The sequence below is a fragment of the Prionailurus bengalensis genome, chromosome D4 (assembly GCF_016509475.1).
Source record: "Prionailurus bengalensis isolate Pbe53 chromosome D4, Fcat_Pben_1.1_paternal_pri, whole genome shotgun sequence".
In the NCBI taxonomy this organism is placed as follows: Eukaryota; Metazoa; Chordata; class Mammalia; order Carnivora; family Felidae; genus Prionailurus; species Prionailurus bengalensis.
The window spans coordinates 12,942,174-12,961,978 of NC_057359.1; the positions used below are offsets into that span (position 1 = coordinate 12,942,174).

Sequence of the window (19,805 nt, forward strand, 5' to 3'; positions counted from 1 at the left end):
GCTGAAATGTCTATCACCTCTTCAGAGAAGCCTTCTCAAACTTTCCTTCAACTCTGCCCTCCAGTTATTGCAAATTTTATTGCATATATAAAGAGCACGCTCTGTGCTCCAGAATGTTTGGTTCATGTAATTTATTCATGGGGCTTTGAAAACTCTGATTTGTAGACTGGCATATTGGTTTCTGTTGGACTGGAAGCTTGCTGAGGTCAGAGACTGTCTATTCATCCATTTCCTTATTCATTTTATGTGCAGACACACCAGAGACTCTGCCAAGGTGCTCATGGTTTATCTGGAGAAACAAGTAAACCTCCCACTATCAAGTAGGATCCATGTAAGGATCCATGTAAGGCTTGACACATGGTCAATAAAGGAGAGTTTATTACGGTAAATTAGAGAAGTCTTCACAGAGGTGGAGCTGGTTGAGATGTGACTTGAAGGATATATCGCCTTATTTCAATTCTGAGTGACACATTTTTTTTCTTTTTGTTTCATTTCATTCCATTTTCATTTTTTTTCAAATCAGAACGTGTCTTTTGGTCAAAGTATACATACAATGTGGCAGTGTGTCTTATAGTTTGTGGCCTCCAAGTATTAAGATATGGTACTTAGGTATTGCGGTTGTGCTTAAAAGACACCAATTTGATTTTAAGCAAAAGTGTGTGTAAGGGAGGTGTATTAGCTCCCTATTGCTGCTGTAACAAATCACCACAAATTCAGTGGCTTTAAACAACACAAATCTATTCACTTACAGTTCTAGCGGTCAGAAGTAAAAATGAGTCTTGAGGGGCTAACATCAAGATGTCAGCAGGTGTGGTTCCTTCTGGAGACTAGGGGAGGAATCTCTGCCTTGTCTTCTCCAGCTTTTAGAGGCCTCCTTGGCTCGTGGCCCCTTCCTTTATCTTCAGCATGTGCCACTTCCATCTCTGCTTCCATTGTCACACTAACCCCTCCACTCTCTTACAAAGATATCTGTGATTACACTGGGCCCACCTGGATGATCCAAGATTATCTGCCTGTCTTGACGTTCCTAATCTATCGCACCTGCAAAGCCCCTTTTGCCGTGTAAGGTAACGTGCATAGGTCCCTGGGGGTTAGGATGTGGGCATCTTTGGGAGGTCATTACTTAGCTTACCACGTGGGGAATCTGTTTTAAGGATACTGATGTGCTTTTAGAGTCCAAAGTTGGGACTATGGTTATGGAATTTTTCTGCTTCCTATGTCCGCTCCTGTCTCTGTATCAATATTCCTTCTCTCTCTTTTTTGTGGCAGACTGACTTTCTCTGCAACTCGGCCATATGCAGGAACATGATTGTCAAGAATTCCTGAGTCTGTAAGTTACGGTTTCACTGTCTAGAGATTGCTATCTGCATTTTGTTCCATATTCCCAAGGAAAGAGCTCCAGTTGGCGCTCTTGAGTCGATGTCACCCTTTGCCAAAGATCTAGCCAAAATTAAGGCTGTTTGAAGGGTACAGCTCTTTCACAAGTACAGAATGACTGCCACGGAGGAAGCATCTCCAGGGGTGCTCAGCTGGGCAATACACTAAAACACAGTCTTCTGTAAAGGACAGCTAGTTGTTCACCAGGGAATTAAGTAAGAGGGTGACATTTCAAATAGAATATGCTGGCACTTGGTCAAGCATTCCTCAAAAAGTGAGTCTCCATGAAATATTTGTGGAATTAGGTTGAGCTGTAAAACTTCTTTAGTGTCTCTTTCCATGAGGTTTTATCACCTCTTGCCTGGAATCCTGTGGTCAGGCCAACCACACCTCCTCCTCCCCTGCCGCTTCACATTTTTGCCTGGAATTCTTCAGTCGCTTTCTTCTTATCACAGAATAAAGTCCAAACTCTAGTCTGGCATTCATGTATAAGATGATGAACAATTTCCGCCCCCCTCCCCTCTGGGACAGAAGAAGAAGAATGTTGATTTCATAGATGTGTTGAGAAGATTAAATGAACATAAGGGATTGTGATACTTTCCCACAAACCTCCAATGTGAGTCTTCTGCCCTGATCAGGATGGCTCCTGACTGTTCCCTGAGCAGGACTTCATTGTTCTCATGGCTATGTCTTTATTTTCCAACAGCCTTGGAAATGCCTGGTTCTCACCTCCTGTCTCCCCTAGTCCCCTCTATTCCTTTAGGCCCTGCCAGGCTACAGATGTTCATTCTTTCCTCTTTTTAAAAAATGTTTATTTATTTTGTGAGGGAGAGAGAGAGAGTGAGAGAGTGAGAGACAGTGAGAAGAGGAGGGGCAGAGAGAGAATCCCAAGTGAGATCTGCATCGTCAGCACTGAGCTCGACATGGGGCTTGATGTCACGAACCGTGAGATCATGACCTGAGCCAAAATCAAGAGTTGGACACTCAACCGACTGAGCCACCCAGGCACCCCCATTCTTTCCTCTTAACCTAAAAGCATCTCTAGTTTGTGCTATGCAGTCTCAGAGTAGATTATGTAGTCCAATTTCCTACACAAATTTTGGGAAACCATCCACACATCGCTTTCCTGGTGGCCATTTTGCTGCATGTGAATACTTTCAGTGTTGATGAGCTAAATTTGGGCTGCTCATCCCCATTTCTTCAACAGCTCTAATTAAATAACTACACCATGTAATTATCTTTTTAGTCATGACAGTCTTGCCTTTTTAATAAAATTTTCAGTTCTTCCAGAAGAACAAAGTAGCTCCTCGAAAGATATTGGTTGTATTTATGCCTAAAATGACAATTTCGTGACATTAGTAGTTAAAACATTGCTACCACTTTTCTTTGCTTTTATTTCAAATTTGCTATTCCTCGCAGAAGCCAAGTTGCCATTCCAGGCCTTGTGGTTATTGTCATGACGTCTAGAACAGGTGTCTGAACAGAAAGAAGGCAAAGATGTCGGTTGATCGTCGAACCAACTTTTCTTGGGCCACTTTAAGTTACTCTTCAACAGGACTTGAATATTTGGAGTGGGGGGGATGTTCTACTGCAGAACTCTCTCCTTTCTGGAGCATTCTTTCAGTCTTTTCACTCTTCACGTACAGATCCCTGTATAACCGTATCTAAACACCTGGTTTAATTTTTACAAAAATTGGGATTAGACCCGACATGTTGCTCTGCATTTCCTTTTAAGAAGGACTTGACAACATACCAGTGGCATCTTTTTATGTCAGTATACAAAGACTTAATTGTTGTTAATGGCTCCATGGTATAGCATGATCTATTTTTTTTCTCCTATTGCTCAATACATATGTTGTTCCCAATTGATTCCTCAATTCTGATTTCTCTACTTTAAAAGATATTAAAAAGATAAATCACCACCACACTGTTACTCACAAATTCACCCAGTGATCAGGGTTGAATTTTGTCTCCACCATTGTTTCTTGAAATCCTAGCCCCTTGTACCACAGATTGTGACCATTTTTGGTGAATAGCCTCATTCCAGATATAACTAGTTCAGCTGAAGTTGTACTGGAGAGTAAAGTGGGTGCCATACTCGTGTGATTACAAAAAGAGTAAATTTGGATACATGATAACACACAGGGAGAGTGTCATGTGAAGATGAGGCAAAGATTGGGGTGATGCTTCTATAAACCAAGAAATGCAAAGATTGCCAAAAAATCACTAGAAGCTAGGATGGAGAGGTGTTGAATAGATTCTCACAGCCCTCAGGAGAAACCAGCCCTGCCAACATTTTGATCTTTGAACCCTGGCTTCCAGAACCATGAGACAGTATCTATTGTTTAAGCCACCTAATTTGTGGTATTTTGTTAAGGCAGCCCTACAAACTAACACACCCAGTCTTAAATAAAAATGAATGTTTAGTGCTTGAGACAAAGAATATTGGGGCAACAGTTCATGATTTTGAGTAAAGGCCTTTCTAGGGTGACTGTGTTATGTCATAAGATAATGACTGTACAGCCCAAGGCTTCTGAGAAATGGCTAAAACTGTAAGAAAGTAGTGTCCCGAATGTTAGGCTGAGACCAGGTTAACAACCATAGACCAGGAGGGGTAGAAAAGAAAGAATTACTGCAAACTTTCCATGTCTAAGGATATGGTACTCTAGGGCTTTATACAACAAGCCACGTTCTGGCTTTTAATCAAGTAGGGTAATGTAAACAAGTAAGTAATGACAGACTGCTTTTAAATTAACATTACAATTAAAATTTAGCTCTAGGGAATTTAGTCTTCTTCAACCTTCATCAATTATCTTCTTCAAGGAAGCTCTATGTTGTTCTAAATCTGATATGTTGGTAGCAAATGATGGTTGACCTGGTTTTCCAGGAAATCTGAGGGCACATGGTTGAATCTTGTGTGTGTTACATAAATGTGCATATTTATAAACAAATTCCTATGCCAACCATTCCATTTTCAAAAAATTCATTAGACAGAGCCAACGGGAAAGGTACAGATGAAGATACTAGTTGGAGCAAAGCTCCATTCTCAAAAGTGGGGTCAATTCTGGAGATGCCATGAAACTGCCCGGAAGTTCTAACCAAGATGAAGCACTGTAGCATTTGAAGGCTTATCAAATTAGTGTTCCCCTTACCTGGAGTGTCCTCCTCGTGCTTATTAAACCCTCCCTGTTCTTCAGGATACATCCCAAGGTAGCCTCTTCCACAGAGACTTCCTTGCCTTGAGTCACAGAGCGTTGTGACTTCTCTGAACCTCTAGACTTTATTCCTTAAGCAACTGAATGGTAATTTCAAGACTGTGTATGATTACATTTCATTACAGCTAGATTCAAAGCTCCACAGGGGAAGGGATTTCACCCACTTTATTCACCTGGGCACACCAAATGGGACATAGTAGGTACTCAACGAGTATTATTTTTGAATAAAAGATTGCACGTATGTATGTTCTACATTTTCTCTTCTTTGCGGCAGAAGCTGCAACCAGAGTTACTTAATGGGGGTGGGATGGATCCCCTTTCTCCCATCCCTCAGCACTCTCAGAGCTAACCCAATTATAGATCATAATATGCTTTACAATGGGTCATGAAAGCATGCCTGCCAGACCTTTAGTATGAAGACAAGTCTGTCATGTGTCTCTCATGCAGCCAGATTGCTACCCTCAAGCCTTTCCTACTTAGAGATGCTAGGGCTGCCACTGCTCTTTTACATTCTTTAAGATAGGGTCCAACACTCCAGCGTGCATAAGAGCTTTCCATGTTACTGAGGGAAGGGGACCATATGTAAGGTGCAGAACAGAGTGCTGGGGACTGTGGTGTGTTGAGGAGTACATGCTCCTTTTATTCACTTATTTTTTAAGGTTTACTTATTTTGGAGACGGGGGTGGGGGGAAGGGGAGAGAGAGGGAGAGAGAATCCCAAGCAGGCTCCATGCTATCACTGCAAAGACTGATGTAGGACTTGAACTCATGAACTGTGAGATCATGACTTGAGCCAAAACAGGATGCTTAACTGACAGACCCACCCAGGTGCTCTGAGCACATGCTCCTTTTAAAGGGGCAGCCAATGCCTGGGTGGCTCAATCAGTTAAGTGTCTGACTCTTGATTTTGGCTCGGGTCATGATCTTGCAGTTTGTGAGTTCGGGCTCCACACTGACAAGGTGGATTGGGATTCTCTTTCTCTCTCCCTCTGCCCCTCCCACGTGCTCTCACACGTTCTTTCTCAAAACAAATAAATAAACTTTAAAAAAAAATGAAGGGCCAGCCAAGATGCCATAAGTCAGGTGACTATTTTCATGTGGGAATCCAGGCCTTGTTTTAGCAGATCTTCAGATTTTTCAAGGGAAGCCAGAAATATGAAATTAGATGTGAAATCTATCAATTTTTAAATGTTTCACATTTTTATTTTTATTTTTTTAAATGTTTATTTTTGAGAGAGAGAGAGCAAGCAAGCACAAGTGGGGGGGGGCAGTGCATGAGGGAAACACAGAATCCACAGCAGGCTTCAGGCTCCCAGCTGTCAGCAAAGAGCCCAGCGCGGGGTTTGAACCCATAGACCACGACATCATGACCTGAGCTGAAGTTGGACACTTAACCGACTGAGCCACCCAGGTGCCCAGAACATTTTACATTTTTTAAAAAACACCTCTTCTCTGCTGGCTAGATATGACCCACAGACTACCAGTTTGCAACTTATGCTTTACAAGTAGCTTATGGGTCCTGGGCAATTATCTCCACGTACCCCACTGTTCTTGGCATGAAGATGGTGGAAATCAAGTGACGGCAAATAAATGCACAAGGAAGTCCAAGTCATGTTTTAAACTACTAAGTTTTTTTTTTTTATTGCAAAACATTTGTTACAGAAATTTCAGAAAGTTTTTCCCATGGTATCTGCCAACTTCTGCTTCGAATTATGTATCTAAACAAACAAGCTCAAAGTGCATTGTGAATCCAATAATAGACCTTTAAAAAAGAACAATTCCTCTAAGGATTTATATATATTTATAATGTCGATAGATATGCAAACCGCTGTCTATCCATACACAAAGAAGGAAAAGATGTATATATATTTAACAAACCCAATTTCAAAATTGTTGTATTTATAGGAATTCATTTAAAAAGGATATTTGAAGAATTTCCCCCATTATAAACTATGGTTAGAATGTTTACAAATGAGAGCCTAAGTTCTAGATTATGAAATGATTATGAATACAGTATACTGCATGTACTGTTTTGCACAGCAGAAACAGCAATATAAACTCAAGTTAGACGCTGTAGTGACAGGAAGCAGATAAGCCTCGATACAATGCTACGGTACTCTTCTTCTGAATCTCCCTCACAAAGATCCTGCGTTTGGGTCCAGAAAGATGCAGCTAAGCAAATACACACACATACGTCATTCGGGAGAGCGGGAATAACCCTGAATAGGGTGAGTTCCTCTCCACCCCTGCCTCAGTTCTCGCTGTATTTCTTGTATACACTAAGTCAGGATCAAGAATATGATCCTGGTTGGCCCTAAATCAGAGGTCCCAAACTAGTGCTGTTGGGACTGAATGCTGCTGGCAGACACATTTGTTTGGCTAGCAGAGTGTTTACAAGTCTGAATGTGAATGTTTTTGTAGCGGGACACGTGTTCTCTCATGCCCTACAAACCCCACTTCTTCCTGTTGTCTTTCAACATCCAACGGGCACATTTGCGTCCTGGCTCCAGCCCCTGCGTGTATTTGAGGTTGCAGCCCGCAGTCTAGATGCAGATGGCTGGTTCTGATGATCTGGGGGGAGCCGGGGTGAAGACAGGAGGGACTCTTTTTGGGATTCAGGCGGGCAAAGAACTGGAAGGGGCTGATTCAAACGCCAGCTGAGTCAGGGGCATGGGGGAGAGTATGGGAAGCAGCCTTGGTTAACGGGAAGATTAGGGCGGGACAAAGTCTGAAAGCTGGACTTTCTCCAAGTAGCCACTGTTTCAGCTTATTGTGCCAGGCTCCACGGGGTACTGAGGTACTAGGAGCAAGGGTCTGTTGGTCTGGCAAAAAAGTGTGTTGTGCTGGGTGAAGAGAAAGGAAAGTTAAGGGGGTGACGAAGGATGCATATTCAGGCGTGAAGCTGAACTTCCCTCTGTAACCCAATGCTCTCAGCAGACTGCCTGTTCCTGAGGAAGGCCTGGGTCAAGGTTGGTTTCGATGCTCTGCAGATAGCCCGTGGACTCGTGGCCATGTGTGCCCTTTTCGCTTTCCAGCTCACAAACATTGTGCAAATAGGCAAGGGCCTGGAGGCTTATGGGGACCCGCAGACAAGGTGAATTAGGGAAGGGAAAATTCACCTCACTCTGACTGCCATGTGGATTATGTGGCCACTGAAATCCTTCCTTAGACAACATGTAGAAATCGTCATGTTTTGATTTCATTAGCAGCGATCAGTGCAAGGAACTCAGAGAAAAGGTAACGCAGGGACCTTCTCAAGTGCGTTAAAAAAGAAAAGAAAAGAAAAATCTTGTTTTCCTTAAATCAGAACCAACGCCTCTTTGGCTGACCCCAATCTGGGAAAGAGAATGTTTGACATGTAAAAGGAAGAGAAAGCTTAGGCCAGTGCAGGCTGGGAGAAAAGTTTTCTCTACCCGTTTGAGGAACAGTCATTTATAAGACTGTGCAAACTGGCTCCTCTCTTTTCCAGATGTGGAATGGCTTCTGATAATGACATGGTGATTTCTTTAAAGGGCAAACTCTTCAGACTCACCTAGTTCTTGATCAGACACAGAGTCACCCACCCCTCGCTCTCCCCCCAGCCCAGGCTCATACACAGGTAAGAAAAGCCACCAAGTAGGAGGGAGGGCACCAGCATCACTGGACCACTCATTCACCATGACCTGTGGATTTCTGCATTGTCACCAATGGACTTCTCACTCTCACGTCTCGTTTAACAATCTGTACCCAGTGGCCCTAAAGAATCAGAAATGGGTCTTTGCTATATCACAGATGCACCAACACCTGGACCGCTGTTGGCTAGCCATCTCTGGGTCCCCTAGCTATACACCCTGTGGTTAATACTTTCTTTCATATTATTTGTTCAGAGCTTAAAAAAAGATTTAAAAAAAACCCTTGGTTACTTTTTTGTTTTTAATTTTGAAAAATTGAACATAATCCCCAAACAGTGTAAGCAGCCCAACAGCGTGAGCAAGTTCCTAGCTGGTTTTTAAGTGCTACAGCAGGCAATAGTAAAATGTTAAGTGCCCTTAAAAAGTCAAAAGAAACGCATAAAGCAGTGCATGCATTTTGTTGCCACAAAATTAAGACTGGATTTGGGGGAGGGTTACTTCATTTCAGTTACATTGCTATTGTTAAAGAATAGTGAGTAATAATGCAATATCTAGAACATATATAACCACCTACACACTAGCATCACTTCATCTAGAAACAAACGTATCAGTGTTACTAAATGAACATATTTATAAAATACTGTACCCTGCTTCCACATGGGGTTAGCAGATGTAAACAAACAGCTAATTCAACTGGAGTTTAAAATATTATTTTAAGTTCATTTGTCATATAGTCTTTTGCATAACATGCCAGCTCATCTTTCGCAAAACACAATTCACCTACCAAGGCTCACAGGGCTGGTTAGAGGGTGTACATCAGCTTATACACGTATTTCCTAGTGGCCTACAGGATTGTGAAAAACAGAAAGTAGCTCAGGAACAAAAGTGCTCATTTTACGAGGAGGCTAAATAACATGGAATTGGGAACATACTTAATCCCGGCAACACGTGCTTCTTTATTGAATGTTACAGATTTGTCAATGATTAGCAAAGCTGTCCTGTAACGTTCATTAATACAACCACATGCTACAACTATGCTGGGTTAAAAACATGGGTTACATATACATGTGCATGTGTTTTATAATACAGCATTGCCTGACACGTTGAATGGTACAGCCTATAGATACAGCATGATGGATGACTGGATAATATTGATTACCATTACAGAAGTTAAACAGCCCAAACATTCAGGAAGATTAGACTGTAGAGCCTCAGGAAGTAGAATAAATGTACTATCCAGTTATCTACCATAATATTATCTATAGAAACCATCTTTTAGAGTACCTTAGAAACATTCAGAAGAAACACACTTTGTGTTTTTAGAAGTACAGTTTTCCCACTGGATTATTCATATATATATATATATATTTCTTTTTTTTTTCTTTTTTTAAAGGGGAAGGTTCAAAGTGCTAAATAGATATCCTAGACCTGGAAGCTTAGACTTAAAAAGAAATCCAGCTCCGTAAAGTGCTGCATTCTGCCTGCTAACACACACCTTCTGGCTTGGAGAAATATATAATGTAGCCATGACAATTGTGCCCAAGTTTTCCAGCTTCTCGTTCAAATCCATCAAGGAGGAAGTTTCTAACTATAAGCATGTGGGTCAATCAGGGAATTTCCATGGCTATTTTCATAAAACAATTGTTTTTCAAATGGAACAAGCAATTTAGAACGAATCATTACATATAGTAGTATATAAAATTGGCACCTCAAAAGCAGAAATGAAGCCAGAGCTATTAATTCTGTGAGCTCTCTATGACTTTATTTATGTTCCTCAATGATGTGCTGCCCACAAGCTACTTAATTCACAGAGACAGGTAATTAACGTCCCCTTGATCGGGGACATGATGGGATAAATGATCTGAACACAAGCTGACTGTACAAGGCCACAGAATCGATGCCACATCGGTGTGCAGAGAACCCAGAAATGGGAAGAAATGGGTTGAAACAGGACACACATGTAGGCGCACAGGAAAGAAATGGCTCATGAGAATTGCACAGCTGAAGTTTAAAGATTGAAATTTGGCTTGTATATTTTGCACACTTCACAGAAGATGTAAGAACTTCATTTTCCTGCACAACAAAAGAACCAGGCAGTCACAAGGTCAGGACCATTAAGTACTGTGCTTCCCAGGTCCTGTTCTGTTCTCTCCAGAAATCACGGTGAAGGGAAACACTTGTGCACATAATTTCTCTCCCTCACTTTCAGTCTGGTCCAGAATGGGGCCCTGGAGGTACAGTGATGTCCTGCTCTGTGGTCAAAGATTAATGGTTTCACCTCCTTCTTGGATTCCTCTACAGACTCTCTCGGAGAGCCTTCCAGCTTTTTAAAGTGTGCTCCATACTTAAAATCATCAAACATTAGGATACAAGCATATCACGCTAGCAAAATAGAATCTAAGGGACGAAAAGAACGAAATCTTGGTTCAAACTCTGGTGTTGAGACTTAGCCTTCCTGAGAATCACAGAGAAATGGTCTCAAATGTAAAGTGCCTGTTACAACTATTGATTATGAGCAACCACGATTCCTCTTCCTCGTTATCACTCAAGATGGAACCAGGGGTCCGTGGGCCCTTGCAGGTTATATTGCAACTTTGCACCTATGTACATTCTTTTCTGGAGGGCCCAAAGATTTCACCAGATTCTCACTGAGATTCATGACTCAAGGTAGTTTAAGGGCAACTGATTTATTCTCAGACCAAATACATGTTTGCTGAAAGGGAAACAGCTAGTGTGGGGCTCAGTAAAAATGTAAGCCTTTCTAGAGCAATTGCATCCGAGGGAGGCTGGTTGCTTGTTTTTGATTCACCCACATACCAAAGAGTGAAAGGGAATTATTTAATTCTTTGTATGTGGCCTCATAACTATTTCCATATCCAAAAGACTGGTTCAGAGGGTTAAAAAAATTTGAAGGTTAGAGGTTCTGTCCATGTGTTTACTTGATTTCACATAATGAGAAAATCTGGAGCTCATAACAACAACTAAACAGGAGAACCACATAGTGTTGGGGGGGGGCAAGAACATTAGATCATTTTTCTTAAAGATTTTATTCTTTTTAAAAATCAGTGACACAAGTAGGAATCTGAAGATTTGAGGGTCAATATTTATTTATCTCCCTTCAAATCCAGATTCTGATCTAGTAGTAGCCTGTATTAAAGAGTCCGTAATACTATCCGGCTTAGAATTGCATGTCTAATTTGGGTTGTACTTGGCGTAATCACTTTGTGCAGAAGAAACCAGACTAAATAAGATGTCATCACAGCATGTGCTTCTGGACAGAAAAGCAGAGGGCGGGTCGCCCGTCATTTTGGCCAGTCTAGTTTGGTACAAGGAGGAACTAAGGTCATAGGGATTTAAAAAGTCATAATTTTAACACCTGTCAAAATCCAACATAATATAATGAACTCTTTCAGTGGAACTCTTGGATATTAAAAAATTCTGGTTATATCTCAAGGTGATAGAAAAGGTCCAAGCCTCTTAAGAAAGCTCTATATGCCTGTTTATATACTATATATAAACATGTCTGTGTAAATGCATATATATGTATATAAGCAGCATATACTATAGAAGTCTTTATGTGGTTTATTTGCTTTCCATTTTAGTCTATTGTATCATTTTTATAGCTCTGTATATAAGAAAAATATTCATGGTATGCCTGCAACTGATGACTTTGGGTTGATACCAGATTTGCAGTCAATTCTAAGGTTATTTATGATTTGAAACTTCCTTAAAAAGTACTTTGGAACATTTCCATAAAAAAGATACCAGCCCTTGGAAAATCTCCAATTAAATTTATGCTGAGCTCAGATTAAATGGCAAAACTCTAGGTATGAAAATATCCACATGTGATCAGGTCTTCATATACAAAATGGTCATGTGATGAGTAGTGTGAAGAATTTCCAGGTACATCTTGGAGATGTTCAGAAGACATGGCAGAGTCATGCAAATGATGACAGCCACACAGCAGCATGGCACATGACACTAATGGCGAGAATACAACAGTATACCATATGGCAATTTTAGGTGAGTTCTGCCCACTATTTTTGTTTTCCTTTGAGTTCACTATCACATATTCAGTGAGTGGCTTCCTTGATGATGGGTGAGGTACAAAATAAATTAAAAAATATAAAGTTATTTAATTACATTCATCCTGAGCTTGCTTGACTATACTCGAATGCCCACTGCATATAATAAACCACTTGACACTTGTGTTTAGCCTCAATTCTTCTTTCATTTCGATTGCAATACAAAAAGGCATTTCTTTTCCCTTTATTTTCTTCAAAAAAGATAAACAGTTGTGGCACCAGAAGTGAATATATAAGAGACAGGCGAACTATGACTGTTACCTTGTGTTTTCTTTATAATGATCAATTACAGAAGTGTTGGCATGAGAAGGAGTTGGGACGTTAGGTAGAACTGCTTGCTGCCGGCTTATACTGAATAAAAAGGATGCTCTTCATCAGTCACCAGTGATGGAGCCAATGTGAAAAGAAAACAGAATTGAAGTTTAGAATATCTCATTTGTATGCTGGCTACTTTATTTTATCATAGTTTGCAACTTAGCCCTGTATCCTAAAACTCTTGATCATGGTCAGAATTGGAAAGATGCCTCCTGGCATGGAGAATGCTTGAAGCCCCTTCATTCCCAGAGCTCATGGCTTTCAGAAGTGACTACTGACACACATTCATCTCAACCCTGCTCCTCCCTCTGTCCCCTCCCTGCCCATCAAGTGGGAGCATGACTTAAAGCCCCTGTGTTTGGCGCTGGGCCAGACCAAAGGCTTTCTTGATCGGTGGCCCCGAAGTCACCTTTGAGTTAACACCTCCCGAGGCATTGCTTGTTTTGCTCAGCTAAGAATAAAGCAGGGATGTGTCAAGGAAGGGGAACAGGTAGAGTTCGGGGAGGATTTTAGGGCTGGATTCTTGAGCCTCCTGCAATGCGTATTAGGAAGGTTTAGTTGTGCTTGCTTTCAAAGCTGTGGAAGGCGGACGTTCTGGACAGTCTCCTCATGGACAGGCTGTCCCCTCGTCCCTCCGGCTTGGAGGACTTACTCCTCTGGAAGGGATTGCGCAGGCTTGCTGTGTTCCGCTGCCTGTCGAGTTTGTCACTGATGGAGAAGCTCTTCCTGGTGTGTGCATATGGTGCGCTTGGCTCCTCTGCCGAGTAGCTGTTGGCGCGCTCTATCTTGGGAACTGTGATGTTATTGGATACGGTTCTGTCTGAGTTATCACCCTCCTGGGAAGGTATCGCGATGGTGGCTCTCCGGCCTCTGGCCTCGTTCTCCTCACTGTCAGAGCTGGGGTGGCTCAGTTCTGCTTCTCGCTCAGGATGGCAGCAAGATGAATCCTCTACTTTGCCTCCAAGACCTCCGGGGAAGGTGGCCCTGTCAGCAATCACTTGAGGGGCATTGACACATCTTGTGTCAATACAGTCTGTAATACTTGTGTATTCTGCTGTTTTCATGGGTACCCCGAAGTTGGCATAATAGCTCCTCGAAGGAGAAAACATAAAGCTATGAGATTTCACCATGGGGGCCTCTTCTAGAAGAAAGGGTGTGGTGGCTATATAGCGGCTACTTTTGGAACGCTCGATGCTCTGGTACATTGGAGGGTCAGTGTCCCAGGGGTTTTGGCATTCTGGGAGGTGGGTATAGTCTGAAGAAAAAGATCTAGTGTCCATGGAGGTGATGTCCTCAAAATCAATGCTCCGGCTCGGAGGTCTGTCTGTGGGTGCAAGGGTTGCATAGGCACTGGTTGAAGGAGCCGTGGAAGGTGCCGTAGCCGAAAAGCTTGGCTCGCCTAGCCCGAGGATGTTCATGGAATTGTCCAGAGGGTCTATATCACAGTGTAGTTCATCCATGGCAGAGACGTAGATGTCTATACACGAGGACGGTCTTCTGGAGTCTGGAACAATGGCCAAGGTGTTTGCAGGGGCTGCAGGAGCTTTGGGTTCTTTTGCTACAGAGTGGGAACTAGTAGCCCGGTGGAGGCTCAGGGACCTTTCTTTAAAAAGACTTTCCAACTTTTCTATACCACCTTTGTCTTTCATATTGACTGAATAGAAAGAATGGCTTCGCATACGGGGCATTAGGGTTGGAGAAGTTGGGGACATGGTCTCCTCACCTGCAGGGTCTATACTCTCTTGGAGCTTGAAGGTATTTCCTTCCTGGCTGTTGAAGCTGCTTTGGCGCACGATGTAGGCGGCATCCGTACAGTCCGACGAGGTCCGGGAGCGGATTTTGTTGGACTCAGCCCGCTCCAGACCTGTCAGGCGCTCCAGGGCCGTGGCCATGCGCCCAATGAGGTCCTCGAGCTGCGCCAGCCGGATGTCCACGGTCTGGAGTGAGGCCTTCATGCAGTGCTCTCTCTCGTTGACTTCCTCCAGCCGCATGGACATGTTCTCCACCCTGGGCAAGAAACAGAATGAGGGTCACTCAAGGCCAGGTTCCTCTCTAGAGAATCTAAATCTTTTTGAGCTGGAAGAGGCTTTAGAGATGATCTAAGCTAGTGGTATTTATCTAGCAAACCCCTTTTCCCTCAGTAAAATTTAACGCACGATCCCAATAAACACCAAAGCTGAGCAGTTCTTATTGGAGTGGAATGGGGCCAAAGCGCCTCATGACTTAGTTGTGACTTGGGGCAGGGTTTAATAACCTAAGCAAGGCTTACGGCGTTGGCTTAGTCAGCACTGAAATGAGAATGGTGCGTCTTGATGACTTTGTTCAGAACCGTGCAATACGGTTTGAGAATGCAGCTATTCTCATTGCAGAGCATGCCTAAGGCTTATAGCATGGACTGGGATTATTTTTATTTTGCATTACAAACAATTTTTAACATTTATTTACTTTTGAGAGAGAGAGAGAGAAAGAGAGCACAAGCGGGGAAAGGGCAGAGAGAGGGAGGGAGACCCAACCTGAAGCAGGCTCCAGGCTCTGAGCTGTTAGCACAGAGCCTGACATGGGGCTCGAACCCACAAACTGAGATCATGACCTGAGCCAAAGTCGGACGCTTAACTGACTGAACCACCCAGGCGTCCCTTATTTTGCATTTATATGATAATCTCTTCTTGTTGCTGTTCACAATAATCTTTTCAAAATTTAGGGCCTCCATAGGAATTGATACGGTCCTGTCACTGAGGCACCTGGCGTTGATCTAACCCAATCCTTTCTTTAATAAAGGGAAAGCAAACATCAAGAAATTTAACCAAGATTATGTAATTTGTAGTAAACCTGGAGCATCTATCCGTAAGTCAATTACCCAACTCCTCTCTCTCTCTCTCCGTGTCTCTCTGGATAGCTGATCATAGATACCTTATATTACAGTTATTTCTAGATGTCTTGACCTTCCCCACTGGAAATTCCTAAGGGCATGATCTGTCTCATATTCCTTTTTCCATTCCTGGGCTGCCAGGTGTCAATAAAGTTTCACTGAGTCAATCATGGTTATGAACTTGATTTCGTTTGTTTAATAGGCTGCCTGGACATTTTTTTACAAAGACAGAGGCCACGTATTTAAAATAAAATTGTGCCACATTTTTCTGGGATTGACGGGAAAAGGGCAAACCAGAGCCAAGCTTTGGTTTGAACTCCAACTTTCACTTGTAAATGCCCAAAGGCAAAACTTTTGGAGACTCGAAATGAGATCCACTCACAACTTTTCTGGAGAGGATAAAGATAAAGATACTTTTCCAAAACTCCCAATGTGCACAGTAAACCACGCGACCGCTGACCCTTAAAGAAACATGTCTGCATGTATAAGATGTGCTTTACAGACAATGGTGGCAATTGGAGCTGGGTCCCCCCAGCTGTTGTGATGGTGGCGAAGGGGGATGGGGATGGTAGCAGGGGTGGCATGTTAATAGTAGTGACACCTCAATCAGAGAAGAATACATTTCAGTGCCATGAGGTACAAGAGGCACGTGGCTTCCCTTTCTGAGGATCTGTAGGCTTGCAAAACCAACCAACCAACGAACCAGCCAAACAAACAAACAAAAAAACCCTCTTCTGGCCAGAGTGGGGGTGTGTGTGATTCTCCCGCCTTGGGTCACATCTCTGCCTCTTTCAGCAACAGCTCGCCCCACTCCAACTCACCTCACCCATTCTGCTCTCTTATCTTTCAGGTTGCCTTCACCCAGCCCAAGGCTCTGGACTGCCCTCCTGAGCCCTGCTTTAGAGACATCCTCCTGATGCTCCATACCCAACCCAGCACTTCCCGGAGCCCAGGAACAGTCTGCCACCATGCCCAGGTGTCTGCCTTAAAAGACTCGAAAATCTAGCGATTGCAAAGCTGGCAAACTCAATGCTAATCTCTCAGTTAACACAGCTGATTCAGAAGGAAACTACCACTTTACCCTGTATCACTTCATTTTGTGATATAAACACAGCTTGAGAAACAAACTTACTTACAATAACAAGTTTGTGTGTCTTATAGACTTCCAATTCACTTGGTCACCATCTAGCCTATGCAGTTTGGTTTTGCAAGTACTGCGATTTCCTGTTTTGCAATGCAATAAGCTTTGAGCGAGTGGATAAAATACTTCCTCATTAAAGTCAGGAGCAGGAGACATGCACTTTTTTGGTAGAACAGGACTTTCCATTTTGGATACTCTAGTACTGGAGTGTTTTAGTGTTGGCAGAGTAACAAAAGACAGGACCGTTTCCCTCCTCCTCTTTGTTTCCCTGGAGCCTGGTGTATACAACAAGGTGGGTATGGAAAGAGATAAAGATGCTCTTTTAGCCTAACTGCTTGGGATCACTGGGCTGAGCCCTGTGAAGGGTCTCCCTGCCCTGTGGGGAGCTCCCTCCCTGTATCCCACCTCTCTTCAGCCCGAGGATCCAACACTGCAGAGAGAAGTATCAGATAAGAGGCAGAGCTAAGGCACCATGAAGCAATGGAAGAGTCAGGAGCTGGCTGTGGACAGTAAACCGGACACAGAAACTAAGGAGCCCAAGGGGATGGGAAGAAGAGAGGTGGTAGGAGGAAGGGGGAAGAAGGTAAGCAGAGAGGTGCCTGGGGGAACCTCGAGAGTCAAGAAAAAGAAGCATGGCCCCAGGAATGGAATAGTTGGAGGTAGTGAGGAAGACAGCTAGAACAGGGCCAAGGAGCTATTCTTCACCAAAGTTCTCCTTGGTAGGCTCTCCTGTGGGCTCTGAGGTGTTTTGGAATGTAGTACTTGGTGGGGTGGGGTGGGGAGAATGGACGGTTTCATCCATTTTCTTCCAGATTTCTGGATGTGTTTAACCACGTAACTGTATGATCATTTAAGTCATGAATATAACTGTAGGGGTGGAGTGTAGGAGTTATAAAAGAATAAAAAATCTTAGAGTTAAACTCCTATATGTTTGTTCCATAAACAGAGTGCTTCCCTTAATCTTAAAAAACAAAATTTTTTTTTTTGAAAAGCAATTGTAAATGGGTGTGCATCACAGATATAAATACGTTTGAGGACCAAGCCAAGAGTTTTGGGTCATGATTGTAGTCATTAGTTGCTGACCCTGGTCAAACCACTCAGGAGAGAAAAAGGAGGTAACAATGGTAAGAATTTATGGATCAAGAGGAACGCTTAAGACAGACACAGGAAGTGATGAAGCAAGAGAAAAAAGTTGGGGAAGGAAGATGCTGTGTGAGGAGAACACTATTTTTCTTTCCTTCTTTTGCATCACTGGGCCTCTCATGGCTTCTTCAGAGTAACTTGGGAGGCAAGAACATTAGCAACACGATGTGGTCCTGGAAAGATGTGAGGTCACTCCTGCCTCTGGATGCCCAAGAAAGTGACAGCCAGGATCCCACCAGAGGAAATTCCTAACTCGATAGGTTGGGGGAAATCCCAGCTAAGAGGACAACTAGCCTCTAACGGCCAGTATGATGAAGAAAAGAAAGGACATTCCAAAGAAGATCCTAATGGCACAGAAAATTTCAGCCTCAATACTCAATTTCTTAAGAACTGTTATTTTCTACAAATTCATGTTCTTTCCTGATAACCTCAAAATGTGGCTAAAGGAAAAGTAGTGAAAGGAAAAAAGAGGCTTGGCAGGCCATGCCTGTTTTAAATCTCAAATATTCCCTGGAGAGCTAGCAGCAAGATGGCTATAGGATGGAGGGCAAAAGCAATCCCATTATCACACGAACCAATCACAGGGCCTCTTGTCGGGGAAAGGGCAGACTTGTACAGGGTTTCAAATGCAAGGGGATGACACAGATCAGATAAAGTGAACTCTTGCTTATCCACAGACTGACATCTAATTTGTGACTTATTTAAGTGTTTTAGAGTCACCTCCCCTTCCCTTTGGTCCAATTATCCTTCTCATCATCCTGGGAAGAAAAAAGGGGAGAAATTGAAATCCAGCTCAATCATGGAGATACCAAAGATCAGCACTGGAAAAAGATAGGGCTGGGAGGTGAGTGAGGCTCATTTTTTTTGGCTTACCCGGTTTTTTGATTATTCATATATCCTAAGTTATTCTTATCTTCCTTTGTTATGAAAATCAGAAGTGGAATACACTATTCATAGTCACATGACTATTCCTGTTTTTGGAACTAGGCGAAGTGACGAAAGGGTGCAAACCCTTTGGTTGGGGAAAGATAAGGTTAGATAAATGACACCAGTGACCATGTATATTCTAGTTTGCTTCAACTGTTACTGGAGAGAAATTCAAATGCAACTTCTTCTGACAAGTGGAACTTGAGGGAGGGGAGGAAGGCGTTGGGGAGGATGATCTGGAAGCTGGAAGTCAGGGGTCGGAGAACTCAATGCGTATGGCATTGTATGAGGACAGAAGCTGGGACTCAGTGGCAGCAGAGAGCATGCCCAGTCCAGGGCATTCAGCATGGATTTTCACAATCGCTGTAAGCCTTACCCAACAACCCTCTGCGTGCAGGTGTGTCCAAGTCACCAGTTTGCAAGCCCTGCTTTAAATGAGTGAAAGGAACCAGAAAAAAAAAGCTCCAGCTGTGATCACCAGAAAATGTAGGTAACTCTTAAGAACCAAGGGGAAATTAACAAGAAAAGTCAGGAGACTGGAGATAGGAAAATGTTTTTCTGATATTAAAAGTTCCCAAAGTCTAGGAATTATGAAAGCTTGACATAAATTCTAGGCAGTACTTATGGAATAGCTCAGGAGTATGTAATTAAGCAGATGTTTTGAGTACTTTGAAAAGATAGGGCTCATTTACAGGAGACTTTATGGGCTCAATATTAATCTTGTCTTCATAATCTAGACCAATACAGTAACACAGATGCATAATGTTAGTGATGGGGTATGTTGTGATTTTAGCAGGGAGGTTGACATGCTGGGCTGACTGGAGAAATGTGGATACCTGGCTGGTTTTTAACCAAACGAAAGATGGGTCAATATTGTGAAACATGGTATTTTTGGAGTCTTGGTTCTTTCTGTCTTGGTTTACCTGATGTGTGCTGGCCGGCATCTGACAAGCTATACTGAAGGCATAGCAAGTACATTTGTCAAGCCAACAATGAGATAAAATGAATAGAATTATATATATATTACGTGTATATACATGTATATACATGTGTATATATTATATATATAATACATATATATGGAAAAACAGGTTTTTTTTTTTTTCAGGAATCAGCTCCTATG

The 19,805-nt window shown here is 42.7% G+C and overlaps 1 protein-coding gene across 10 annotated transcripts in view; it reads right to left on the bottom strand.

The window, feature by feature from the left end:
- Window positions 1-6,200: 6,200 nt before the first annotated feature.
- The window catches only part of TRPM3 (transient receptor potential cation channel subfamily M member 3), an 805,281-nt gene continuing 791,676 nt past the window's right edge, over window positions 6,201-19,805 (bottom strand). For 8 of the 10 annotated variants that reach the window (XM_043565212.1, XM_043565210.1, XM_043565217.1 and 5 more), the window contains one exon: window positions 6,201-14,609. In XM_043565212.1, the coding sequence (XP_043421147.1) occupies window positions 13,157-14,609 (1,453 nt within the window). In that variant the 3' untranslated portion in view covers window positions 6,201-13,156. The remainder of the gene's footprint in view (window positions 14,610-19,805) is intronic. The other 2 variants (XM_043565219.1, XM_043565220.1) reach the window with 1 other exon arrangement.